General features: G+C 35.5%; 1 protein-coding gene across 1 annotated transcript; it reads left to right on the top strand.

The window, feature by feature from the left end:
* Positions 1 to 545: 545 nt before the first annotated feature.
* On the top strand, positions 546 to 11,146 carry ube2v2 (ubiquitin-conjugating enzyme E2 variant 2). Its single transcript, XM_079406297.1, has 4 exons — positions 546 to 635; positions 5,200 to 5,348; positions 7,251 to 7,376; positions 9,391 to 11,146. Exons 1-4 carry the CDS (start codon positions 620 to 622, stop codon positions 9,535 to 9,537), a joined length of 438 nt encoding a protein of 145 aa, XP_079262423.1. The 5' UTR covers positions 546 to 619; the 3' UTR covers positions 9,538 to 11,146.
* Positions 11,147 to 13,858: the final 2,712 nt, after the last annotated feature.

The raw sequence follows: 13,858 nt of genomic DNA, 5'->3' as shown, positions 1-13,858 counted from the left end.
TGGCCGATTTTCTCTTTTTCCCTTTATCTCATAAAAGAGTTTGAGTAAATGATTATTGCAGGGCACACTATGGTAATAGTAGTAGCTTAATTCATAGTAATAATGCATGGCTCAAAACAGCTTTTTGTTCATGTTTGTTGACTTTACACCCAGTGTTTCCCACAGACTTGCAAATGCAATTTCATTCTCGGCCAGCAGTAGGCGCTGCTGGAGCGGGAGATGCAGCGGTTTCCCGGGTAACCGGGTGGTTCTTTTCAAAGATGCATTCATATAAAAACATTTTAATTTTGAAATGTGCAGTGCTCGTTTATTCAGCGAAGTAAGCCTTTTGGAAAATCTAGTTTTGATAGTGTGCCGAGCCGCCACAAATAACTCAATGTAACAACACTTTAAGGTTCCATTAGTTAATGTTAGTCGTATATTAAATTATTGTAAAGTGTTACCCAAATAATGTATTTTTTACATTACCAAGTGTGTGTCCTGGCGCCGAGCCTGTGTCAAGCTCAAGTGTAATAAATTATATATTAATAATTTTGCAGTGGAGCCACGCCCCTCCCTCGCTTCCTACATTATTGCGCGTCATGACGCTTTCGTACGCTTTTGGATTCGGCAGAAGAAGATGGCGGCCTCCTCAGGTTTGTCTCGCAATCTCCTCAAACCTCGCGGTCCTCCGCGGCCGTAATTTAACAACAGAAGCGCTGAGCCCGTACCTCACGACCCGATATAGATTATCCGAGAGGTTTACCGTTCTCAAACTCCTTAATTTACTTCACCTAACAGATCTGTGTGCAGTTTGAACTGTGTGTGTGTGTGTTAGCATCGAGCTAACGGCCCTCAGTCAGACCTTTAGTTTAAAAATAACATCATATGTATTTTTTATTATCAGCTAATCAATATTATAGACACGCTTCAGATATAATTATGCACTTCTATAGTAGTAAGGCGTAGATTAAATGCCGTATGCTGCAGTTGGGCGGGTGTATCGGTGCAACTGTGAGGCGAGGCGGAGCATTGACGCGTGTGCTGCTGCTGCTGGTTCCGTCCAGTTTCATGACAAACGGGCCTTTAACTGCTGTTTGGCTGTCTTAATAGCACCTGAGCAGGCTATTACTCCCTCACAGAGTCATTTAAAGTATTTAAAGATAATAAGTCATTGGGAGAAGTGCGTTGTGATTTGTGTAATATAGATATATAGGTGCATAACTACACTCATTTAAGTGTAAAGCCATTTCATAACGGAATGCATGAGGTTTAGAGTTGATTTAGACATATACATTCAAGGAGACTTTTAAGCCTTTACAATTTTGAGAAATTAATTGTAATTGATTAATGCAAATTCCAGCAGTGTAAGATCATGTAGCCTATGTTCAGATAAAATAACATTGAGTTTATAGGCTCTGTATATGTGTATGTGTGTGTATATATATATATATATATATATATATATATATATATATATATATATATATATATATATATATATATATATATATATATATATATATATGAGATCAGATCCTCTTATAAATTCACAGATCATTACATTTGCACAGGCTAATTTGGACATTTGCTTATCTAGAATCAGATATATGTAATTTAGGAGTGTATGTGTTTAAATATTATCTTAAATGTTTACATAAGGTCAGATGCATCAGCCAATCTTTTATCAGAAATATATTGAGTTGTTCAGGCTTGTGCATGTCGTGGTCGTCTTGAGGAAGTGAGAAACACTGATAGAGCAACATGGGTGTCATTTCCTGAATCATTCGGTCTTTCCTTAGACGCTCACTTGAACTTGCGAATCTTGTCCCTCCACTTTTTCAACACTGGAGTATCTGTGAAAACATTAGATGATACTCTGTGTTGAAATGCACAGATTACTAACGTTTCATATTTGAATGCGCACAGATTTTGTGTGTTTAAATCTTACAGGTTCCTACTAGTGATCGACCGATATTGATTTTTTATAACCGATACCGATACCAATTATTTGCATGTCTATGTGCCCGATAACCGATATGCAGAACCGATATTTATTTACTGTTATAAAGTAAATAAATGACTGCGTGAAGTAAGTCCATACTTCACTTTGGTTTTTCCTCCTTTCAGTCATCTTAACAAAAAATGTTTTGAGAATTAGCAGTCTTTCATGCAGGGCTCTAGACTCATTCTTCCCACTGATCTCACTTTTGCGCACGAGCACATAATTTGGTTGCAATTTGTTTTTTGTTTTTGCTACAACATTTGATTAATCAATGCATGCTGATGAACTTTTATCATAGTTTATAGTTATATGGTAACGAAAGTTTTCAACATTCAACTCGTTCTTTTTCATCTGTATTATTTGTGATTTAAATTTTGTGAACAGGAATTCCTTTTTTCGTGCGCTTTTTACTTTCAAATTTGCGATCTTGGTGTCACATTTTACAAGAAAAGATCATTGTCTGTTTTGCTTGTATCTATACACCTTTAACTTTTTAAGACTAAAACAAAAGATGGATTCATTGTTATTCTTAATTAAAAAGCGCAACAACAATAAAACAGTACGTTGACAATGACAAACTCTTACATAACATTTATCAACAAAAACGAATAAGACGAGGCATGGCATAGGACACACCACATGCTGTACTATATACCTAGTATATTACAGAATGTTTAGCAAACTCTGAGGAAGCAAATAAATATTAATATATATTTTTTTTTAATTAAGGAAAGCCTCCATAGCATAACCTGAGGTAAACAGCAAAGATAACAAGCTTCTCAAAACGAAAACAAAAAGAAAAGTAAAACTAAACTGGCTGTAGCTGACAGGAGTTTTTTCTACAAGAATACCACCACGTTCACCTTCTCTGGTTTAAGAAGCGGTCTTTTACTTTAGTTTGAAAACAAATCCATCCGTTGCGCTCCATCCGCGACGCGCACCTTCGCGCTCGTGCTGAAGCGGCGGGTATAAACCAGGCTCTACCCACGAAGCGCTCGGCTGAAAGCACCTCTCTTCACGTGATCAGTGAAATCTGACTCCTGCTATAATGTGCTGCGGTTGGCAGCGCGCGCTGTATGAAGCAGACGCTTTGGAGCAGCGCAGACCTGGCACTCGTACAAATGCGACCACGTCAAATTTTAACTCGCAAACAATTACCATTTTGGTCGCAGTCTAGAGCCCTGTCATGTTCAATTTAATCTTCGTATTACAACAATAAAAAAACATTTTATTTATAAAAAGCTTTAGCAGCAACACTAATGTTAGCAGTAAGCAAAATGAACATAGAAAGTCTAATGTTTTCAAATGGAGAAAATAAAGGAAAGGAGTCATATCAACTTCATTTTTAACTACAGTTTTAGTAGGTTTATAAGCTGTTTAATAGGATAAAGAGTGAAGAATAATTCACTGGATAATGTTAATTCACGGAATAATATTCTCTGGAATATTGGAATATAACAAGCATTGTATTTTATTGCATTTCTCAACTGGCATGCTCTAAATTATGCTGCTGACAGCGCGGTTTATATGCCACAGAACTATAGGCTACTCAAACTGCGATCGATCGCGGAGATAATAAATAATTAATTTCCATAGAGTTGTATTAATTTAGATGTTTATAAACAAAATAATGGTTATATAGTAAGTGTTAATACAATTTAGGGTGCTTCAAAAAAGTGAATCTTGTTAAAAGTTACATGCGGTGGCCGTATTGAGCATTTCTTGAGCATCAACCGCTGAGTGAACTGCAATATGAAAGCGGCTTCACGAGACTAATGATGAGCATATAGACAACAGAGAGAGAATTACATTCAATGCTTTTCTTTCCAACATGCAATCATTCATGGCTGTATTATTTAATTCATGCAAAGTTACGTCTTTATTGGGAGAGGACTTGACGGATTATCTATGTGACTCCGACTTCACGAGACTAATAGACCACAGAGAGAATTAAATTCAGCGCTTTTATTTCCACCATGTGCTAATTCATGGCTGTGTTATTTCAGGCAAAGTTATAGCCTATCTTTATAGGGACAGGGCTTGACAGAGTATCTTATTTATCATATTTCTTAGAGCCAAGTTGCATTTAAACTATATATCAGGCATTTATGTAATACATCTAATTTGTGCATTAATGCCTGCAATATTAAATAGTTTACTAACTACAGCAAATCAAGTACCTGCACGCCGTTGCTGTCTCGTCTCCCCTCAGATGCGCTGCAATTGCGATCCTGCGCGCAATTCTGAAAACGTCCACAAGATGGCGGTGTTTATCGGGGAATCCGATATTACAAAACCGATATTCGATTATGGAAAAATGCTTAAATATCGGGAAAAATATCGGTAAATCGATATATCGGTCGATCTCTAGTTCCTACATTATTATATTTGTCTTGGTTGAGTGTTTAAATTAAATTACTCATTTAAATTGTACCTTAAGAGTTTTTTCTCATTTACAATAAAGAGAAGCTTTTGTTGGTTTCATAAGAAATGGTGTTTAAATTGTACCTCAAATAATAGGCTTTGCACATCCACAAAAAAATGAAAAACTGCAACTCTCTGAAATGTTTGTGGTCATATACAAACTCTGTGATCATTGAGAAATTAGATATTAAAGATTAGAATTAAGAATTACTATATTTCAGTTTAAATCTGGTCATTTGCTCTGTTATTATTGTACTAGTGAACAGAGTTCACATTGGCATGGAAAAACTGGAAGAAAAATTGATATTTTATAACTGGGATTTCCAGGGAAGAGTCATGGAAATAAGAACTCAAATCTTTCTACAGCGAATACATATTTTTCTAGCTCCGCTCTTAAATATTTAATAATGTGAATCATTGATCAAATGATGTGGGAACCCTGAATGATGTTGAATGAACTGTTTTACATAAATTGAATCATAAATGCATAAGGAGAGGAAAAGTGTATATTTTTGGTTTCCCATTCATTTTTAATTAACTTTTATTCCTTTTCAGTATGTAGTCTTGCGGTGTGACAAATTAATTATAAATATAAGTATAAATATTCCATGAAGACACTCGATTAATGCGAAACTCATAAAAACTGCATGTATAATAATTATACAAGAGTCTGGAAAATTGTTATACTTCATCTTAAATTATTTCCAACATGTCAGACTAACCAGCTGCAAACAAAGGTTTACAGAAACAGTGTTTTAAGTTGTTCATGAATTGTTTTTGGATTCTTGCAGGAGTTAAAGTCCCTCGTAATTTTCGTTTGTTGGAAGAGCTTGAGGAAGGACAGAAGGGTGTCGGTGATGGGACGGTGAGCTGGGGTCTGGAGGATGATGAGGATATGACTCTCACACGGTGGACGGGCATGATCATCGGACCTGCACGAGTATGTTTGCCGTTTAATCATGCTTAATGTAGTAGTTAAACGACAACACTGATGACTCATCTGAAGAAAGTATCACATTCTTCAAATGATTTGTTAAGAAATCAAGATTTTTTTTTGTTGCATGTCACCTATTTTGATAGCGTGACTGGAAGCCTTGGGCACCAGTAAACATGTCTTCATCATGCCATCCAGCGTGACACATGACCGCTGGTGGCGTAGATTAAAGATGAAGATAGCATTAATGCAGCAGAAACGTCCTTCAGTGATGTATGTATTTGTTCAACTTGGCAACTGATTCTTTATTGGTCTGGAAATATGAATCACTCAAAGGTCTTTAGGATATATTGTGATTTATGGGTTAACTGAAACCTGCCATGAAACCTAGGTCATATTTCACCCCCAAAATTATCAATTATATTTTGCATAAAGATAATGAAGCCTATTTTTATGAGCGTTTGCAATGAAATCATTTTCATGACAATTAAGCCCTTTCATTATAAATGTAATTATTGCATGTTTGTAATAAAACAGAATTCATTGTGTCCAGGCCTTATTTTTTCTTTCACACTGCTGTAAATTTGGGGTGCAAAGAAAATCTTTTTAATGTAATTAATTAACTTTCTTATTTTGAATTCTGGGTGAAAAATGACTTTCACATTTTTTCTTAGTGAGAATCTCCATAATAATAGTGCTGTTCTACTGGTGAAGTAAGATAATTCTACCTTTTAGTTTGTTTGTGTTTCAGGGAGTTTTTAACCTAGTAGTTTGCTAAATAGTGGTTTAGTTTTCTTTAGCATTCTAAATATTTAGCTAGTCTGAAATGACAAGATAATTGTGTATAGATAATATTGGGGAATTCCTTTCTCTTTTAGATGTCGTCATTTAAAGAAAAAAATGACTGGGTTTCTGCAGGTCATGCGTCTTAATGTGCCCTTCCATAAATTAAGGCCTTAAAAGGTGTTAAATTGGAGCTGAAATTCATAAATTTCTAGCATTTAATGTTGCATGCTCTGCAAAAATACAAATACAATAGAAATATTTACATTTATGCATTTAGCAGACACTTTTATCCAAAGCGACTTGCATTGTATTCAAGTTACAGTTTTTACATTTTTATCAGCTCTTGCTTTCCCTGGGAATCGAACCCTTGGCGTTGCGAGCACCATGCTCTACTATTTGAGCTACAGGAAAGCTCAATATCTACATATCCTTAAATTATGTTTGCTTGAGGTGCAAAAAAATGATTATGGCAGATATTTGCTTTTGTTTTATTCAAATTCACTTAATTTTGATCTCTTTTTCTGACTTATCTTAAGTCATATTGCTTCTCGAGACAATGTTTTTTTATTTAAGAATCTTTCGATATTTGTACTCGAAAACAACATACTGAGAGCTACTGAGGAAGAATTTCACATTTTTGAGGTGCAGTAAAAGTTACGATTATTTTCATATTTTAGTTGCTGGGAACGGAGGTAATCGAGCCTTAAGCTATTAGTTTCTAAAATGAATTAAAATGTAATGGAGCTCTGTTGGAAGTTGTATTTTTAAAGTCTCATTTTGTGCTCACTAGACATTTGCATTTTGACAAAATATTGAGGTAATTTGTTCCCTTCAATTTATTCTGTAAATGTTCTCTTCTTGGTCTTAAAAAGGTCTTAAAATGCCTCAAATTTACCATCAGTTAAGCGTGATACTGTTTCCATCTGCAGCCTATTATTGTGTGCTGTTATCGTATAGAATGATAAGGATGAAAACAGATTGTATCAGCATGTGAAGTGTGAATTTATTTTTTTAATGTGTGGGTCTGTTCTCTTTGATGAATTGATGTCTTCACTGTACTCTCACTTTCATGTTCCACTTGGCATTTCGGCTTTAACCTTTGACTTTTTCCTCATTTCTCAGACTAATTACGAAAACAGGATATACAGCCTGAAAGTGGAGTGCGGACCTAAATACCCCGAAGTACCACCGACTATTAAATTTGTAACAAAAATTAGCATGAATGGAATAAATAATTCCAATGGGATGGTAAGTTGAATCATCTTTATAAATGACTATTTAGATTGTTATTTTAACAGAGTATCAGCTGTGTTTGAGAGAACTTAGCTGCAAACTGTTAGAAATGTGTGACGTTGCAGTTTTTCATAGCGATGTAGAACAAAGGCACTCGAGTCACTTCAGTACTGCAGAGGAGGGTCATTTTTCACTGTGCCTAAGCAGAAGCAATAATGAATCTCAAACACATCTAATGAGATTCAGCTGGATACAAAATAGAAAAGGAGCCATAGTAAATTAAACGCTTTATTACTCCACAGAGGGTTGTTATATTGTTGAATCCTCATTTGTGTCCGTTTTTCTTAATGGCTGGTCGAAATAGTCTGTTGGATTTAGAATCAAATTCTTTGTACTGTTTGCTTAGTAGAAGTATACTGGTTTAAGATGAACTAAATCCTAGACATTTTACAAGCTAATTTGTAGAAGCAAACAGAGGGAAATATGATAAGCTGTGTCTTAAATTACATATAAAAGTGACCTTTAGTCAAGTTAATGCAGCTAATTATACATATCTGCCTTCAACTAAAATGAGAAGGAAGCTTTTGTAATAGGACTTCTCAAAAACATGGTGCAGTGATGCATCTTACCCCATGTTCAGACTGAAAATTGTCACCCCTGTGCACAAATAAAGATTCAGTTTCTTGTTTTTTGTCACAAGATTAAATGATACATCTTACCCTAAGCTCTACAATAATGATTATAAAGCCCAATCATATGGCTCATCTGGAAATTGAGGTCTATTTGATCAATTTTTATAGCAGTAGTCATGCTGATACCACAGGACCTTTTTGTGATACGTGGAATAATATTTGCGCCCACTTTAATTGACTTCTAAGCTTTTACTATTTGTGCTTTTTTTTTTTTTTTTTTTTTTTTTTTTAGCTAGTTGGCATGTTTTGTCAGCAAGAAAATCTCATTGACGAGTTCCAGGTTCGAGTTTAGCGGTTTCAACAGCATTTGTGGCACAATTTGATTAGCACAGAAAATGGTTTTGACTCATCCCTCAGTTTTTATGCAAAAATCACACTTACAGTAAAACACTGCCTTTTTGAGTTAACCGAGCTAGTCCGAAAAGAGAAATGTGAAACTGAATTTTTTTTTTTTTAGCAGGGATGGGAATGTTTTTTTTTTTTTTTTTTTTTTTGCCAAATGAACTTTGATTATGTGTTACCAATATAATAAGGAGTTTCCAACCAACAAGTATATTGTTTAAATCTTCTGGCTATATTTTTAACTGTCATGTTTTTGTTTTTTTACCCCAAAATGCTAGTTAATGTTTGGACTACAATTTACAGACTTTGCTCACACAGGGAATGACGACTCCAACCCCCTCTGATAATGTTTTCACTGTTTCGGGATTTTGTTTTTGTGCCATTCCTGGTCAAAAACGTCCAGCTTTGCTTATTAATATCTTGCCATTCTATATTATTACCAAATTTTGGATTAAATGTTTTTATCAATTTTCTTTCAGTTAGCACAGGTTCTGTATTTCTTTTTGGAACTGATTGATCGTAGGCCTCGTTGATCTGAACTCGTGCACCTCAGTTTAACAAAAAAGACTAAATCCAATATTTGGTGATGATAAAGCATAATGAGCAATCAGTTTTTAGAAGGCTGACCATTTTTGACCAGGAACACCAAGTTATATTTTGGACACATTTTCAGCATACAGCACAAGGGTTAAAACTATGTATTTTAATGTTTACAGTCTATATATTTTTATTGTGAGTAACTATAACCACCATTTTTTCCCCCCTTTGATTTTAATAACTGAGGAATGAAGTGAAATTATATCACAAATGCTGTTGACAGTTTAGCTTGTGTATACTCCAAAACATTTCTTTAATCCTGTATATTCTTTATTTAATTTAGTGCCGTTCAGATGGACTCTTGCAGTGTTTGACACGTGCAGCTGTAACTTAAATCATGTAACTCATGTCCGCATGTCTCCTCCCTCCCTTTCTTTCTGTCTCTTCTTTTGTTTCAGGTGGATACACGTAGCATACCAGTTCTAGCAAAATGGCAAAACTCATATAGCATTAAAGTCATTCTTCAAGAGCTAAGGCGTCTTATGATGTCCAAAGAGAATATGAAGCTTCCTCAACCACCGGAAGGACAGACATACAGCAATTAATTTTAAATGATTGTTATGACCCTCTGTCTTAAACCTTACTCTCTTAGAAATGTCTTGTAAATCATCAGAAAAACAAAACACAAATTGCTCACTCCACATTCAAACAGTCTCCTCTGCGGGAGCACGATTGGACATTTCTAATAGTTTAGCTTGAGAAACAAAGGAAAACGTCTTTATTGTGGCACCATGTTCAATTCTGTTTTAAAGTTACGAGTGCACAAATCTCTCTCTTCCAGTAACATTTACATCGACCACGAGCTTTATGATGATGAACTGAATCCAGTCAGCAGACGCAGAAAGAAGGCATGCTAGGTGAGGTTTATACAGATCTATTCATTTTAAGTTAAAGTAACGGAACACCAAAACGTAAAAAAAAAAAAAATTAGGATGCATATACAATGGCATGCTTATTAAAAAAGAGAGAAAAAAAATGTAAAAAGCAGCTGAGTAAGTTGTAAGTTAACTGAAATTTTTTTTGTGTGTATCTGAACCCCTCACTGACAATAACGTTAAGGGTCCTAAAAGTGTGCCTGTAGTCTACTAGTAATATCGCAAAAGGGGTGGGAGCGGTTCTGAACTTTTTCTTCGGTTTCATTTTTTATTTTTAATGTCTGTATTTGACCCGATCGCAGTGTTTCAGTGCGTTGTAAACGGATGCTCTGTTCTGTTCTGAAATCAAACCATACGCAAGGATCTGTCGGGTGCATTAAAATATGACGCTCCAACCTGCTGTCAGACTCTGTTTGTATACGAGTCCATCACCTGCCGCAGAAATACGCTGAGATGTTACTGTACGAATAAAACGGCAAACCCTTCCCATTCGACTCGCTGTTTTGCATCGTTTGAATGACACAGCCTTATTTTTACAGTGATAGATTAATTTTATACATTGATCCTACCAGTAAACGCTCACATTGATCTCATATCACTGCAGTGTAACTGAACATAAGTGTGTGTTGTGATCCGTAACATTTAAATCGCTCATTACATAAGTTTACCTGATGCTTTTGAACATTTACCACACTGTTGTACTGTGAAAATTGCTTGAAAGTGAGTTTGAGGTAGGGTGTTTTCAGTAGGAATCACCGATTGTGTCAATGGTAAGGATTTGCTGTACACTTACCCTTGCTTAACCACAGTGCTTTACCACTCCACCTGTAACTGCGATGGCATGCTGTTATGTAGCTTTCATTACGCCACCAACTAGTACTTCAGTAATTATAACATTAGAACCACTGTTATAATCCTTAGGTACTCTAACGAAGTTAATCATTGAATTAAATTGTAATTCCAGTGAATGGTCGGGGTTTGTTGTGTTGTTCTTCATTTATGCTTCGGTTGGCTATGACCTTTTTATTGAAGTCTTCATTAGCGAAACCTAATAGGCAGTTATTGTGCAAATTAATATGTAGTGGCAGTTTTCTTAGTCTCGGCAATTTCAGAGCCACAGATGATTCACCCTGTAATGCATCTAAGAAACATTTATTTTTCTCCTCCCTGTTCATTTTATTTTTTTTCTTTCTTTTTGTAAAGACATATAATCAAGTTAAGTTGAATTTGTGACACCGGGGCTATGTTCAGAATAATAAAACAAACATTGTGGAACACACTTGGTTCTTACTCTGGTTATTTTTTGCATGGCTGCTTCGAGGATTTATGGAATAAATATTAAAAAAGCAAAGTCAGCCACACCAGATTTAGCTTGTTGCAGCAGTGCCCTCAGAAACATGCCTTTTTTACCTGATCTAACCCTTCTAGTATGTACACTGGAAAAAAATTATTCATTGAATTTACTTTTTTACTATTTTTTTTTTTTTAGGTAAGTGGTTGCAATCAATGTATTTTAGCTACATTTCAATCAACAAATGTAGTTGACTAACTTTCAACTTTTTTTTTTATTTAAATGTAGATAAATTGTTTGCAACCACTTAAAATTATTTCTAATTAAAAAAAAAAAAAAATTTCAGTGTACTTTTAAAGGAAAGGGGTTTGTGGTGACCCATACTCAGAATTTGTTCTCTGCATTTAACCCATCCAAGTGTACACACAGTAGTGAACACACCCGGAGCAGTGGACAGCCAATGCTGTTCGGTGCCTTGCTCAAGGGTCTCACCTCAGTCGTGGTATTGAGGGTGGAGAGAGTTTTGGTTATTCACTCCCCCCACCTACAATCCCTGCCAGACCCGAGACTCGAACCCACGACCTTCAGGTTACAAGTCCAACTCTCTATCCATTAGGCCACGACTTTTTTCTTTTTTTTTTGTATAAGGTGCTAATATTGAATATTAGTATAAAGTACTTTATAATTGTATGTTAGATAAAGTACACAGGTGTATCTTTGAAGTTAACACACCAGTGACAAGTTGTTGGTGCATTTTTTTGTACATCTCTTAAAGAGTTTTTGTGTTTTAGTTGTCTAGTTAAATATACATCTAACTACATTTGGGACTTGAGGTCGACTGACTGACTGTGTAATGAAAATATCTTGTTTTAAGTCAACAAAATGAACCCTTTTTATTTCTATAAGGGATAGTTAACCCAAAAATAAATGTTTACTCATTTACTGTCATGTCATTCCAAACCCTTAAGACTTTGGTTAACCCTAAATTATATCTGTTCATCATACAAAGTGATCATGTCTCTTCGCAAGACTGAATAAACTGCTCAAATCAAATGGATTCATTTTATGATGCCTTTATGATTTTTTGCATCTTGCAAAACGTATTCCTGGAGGGCCGGTGTCCTGCAGAGTTTAGCGCCAACCCTAATCAAACACCCCTGAACCAGCTAATCAAGGTCTTGCTTGGTATACTAGAAACTTCCATGGAGGTGTGTTGAGGCAAGTTGGAGCTAAACTATGCTGGACATTGTTTTAGGCGTTTGGTCCATCATCGGACATGACAGAAGAGACCTGTCTGTCAGTGGAAACATTGTCTCTCATCCGCTTTATATTCCCTGTCCATTAACCATTGATTTTGTTTCCACTAAGGGGTCTTGTTAGTTAGAGCCAAGATGCTCTGTTCTACAGATTTAGCTGGAAAATTGAAGAACCTAAGATGTTTGAAAAACATTTCACATACATTCTTGTGTCTTGAGCAGCTCAACCACATCATAGGTTGTATTTCTTTCTCTTAACTCAAATCACAAGCCTAGCAACATGCCGCTGTAGTATTTGGACACATTAAAAATGCAGAATGCCATGAATTAGATGCATTGCAAACTGGTACACTGAAAACATGTAATGAAAAGGAAATTTCAAAATGAACACAATTAATTTAGACACTTTCTGGCTGTCAAAGGTGACTTCTAGAATACAACCACTAAAGATGACCTTGAGACTAATTGCAAAAGCAAAATAAGAAAGTTCTGAGAAAAGCAGCATTCGAGTGAAGATTGCTTTGATATGTTTGCTATATTCCAATGACAGCAACCCCCCCCCCCCCCACACACACATACACATTTAACCCTAGTTCTGTGCTGGATATCTTCTTGGTGCTGATTGATCACAGGCACCTCAGTTTTTGAGTGGAAAAAACACTATAGATAATTTTGCTATTATTCGCTCAGATCATTGGGACCTACAATCAGTCAGATCCAAAAAGAAATAAATACCTGTTCTAACTGAAAGAAAATAAGTTAATCAAAAGATTGAATGCAATATTTGGTAATAATACAGCATAACACATTTTAGTATGTTGGTAATTTTTGACTGGGAACACCACAAGAATAACAAAGTTATTCAGTTTTAGTCAGATGTGACAACTTGAACTAGCATTTTTGAGAAAAAGATGTTTTCAAGGTCAAAAGGACTGCAGAGCAACATGATGGTTAAATGTGACTTAAAGGGATAGTTCACCCAAAAATGGAAATTCTGTCATCTTTTACTCTCCCTCAAGTTGTTCCAAACATGTATGAGTTTCTTTTTTCTGTTGTGCACAAAAGTATATTTTGAAGAATGATGGTAACCAAACAGTTGACGGTACCCATTGACCTATACATAGTATGGAAAAGAATACTATGGAAGCCAATGGCTACCGTCAACTGTTTGCTTGCCATCATTCTTCAAAATATCTACTTTTGTGCTGTGTGCTGCTGTGGTTGAGTGGTATTATAGATGTTTCAGTGATAAAAATAACATCTAGAGAGAGTGTAATGCAATGCCTGAGTGTTCTTTCTCTATATGCTTAAATTTTCTTCAGATGTGAATGATGTGTTTTGAGAAAGCTGCTGGTGCATTTTAATTTCGAGTTTTATTGATCTGCCTTTCAAGATCAACCGTTCGTGCATGCAGACCGAGATCGAGAAAAACTGTCACATCATA

Source organism: Barbus barbus, assembly GCF_936440315.1.
Source record: "Barbus barbus genome assembly, chromosome: 44".
Lineage (NCBI taxonomy): Eukaryota > Metazoa > Chordata > Actinopteri > Cypriniformes > Cyprinidae > Barbus > Barbus barbus.
Note: the sequence above shows the minus strand (reverse complement) of the source record. Positions and strands in the feature narration are given on the sequence as shown.

Excerpts from the sequence above, each read along its gene's own strand:
- ube2v2 (XM_079406297.1), top strand. Across the intron at positions 5,349-7,250 it reads TGATCATCGGACCTGCACGA|ACTAATTACGAAAACAGGAT; the intron begins GTATGTTTGCCG and ends CTCATTTCTCAG. Across the intron at positions 7,377-9,390 it reads TAAATAATTCCAATGGGATG|GTGGATACACGTAGCATACC; the intron begins GTAAGTTGAATC and ends CTTTTGTTTCAG.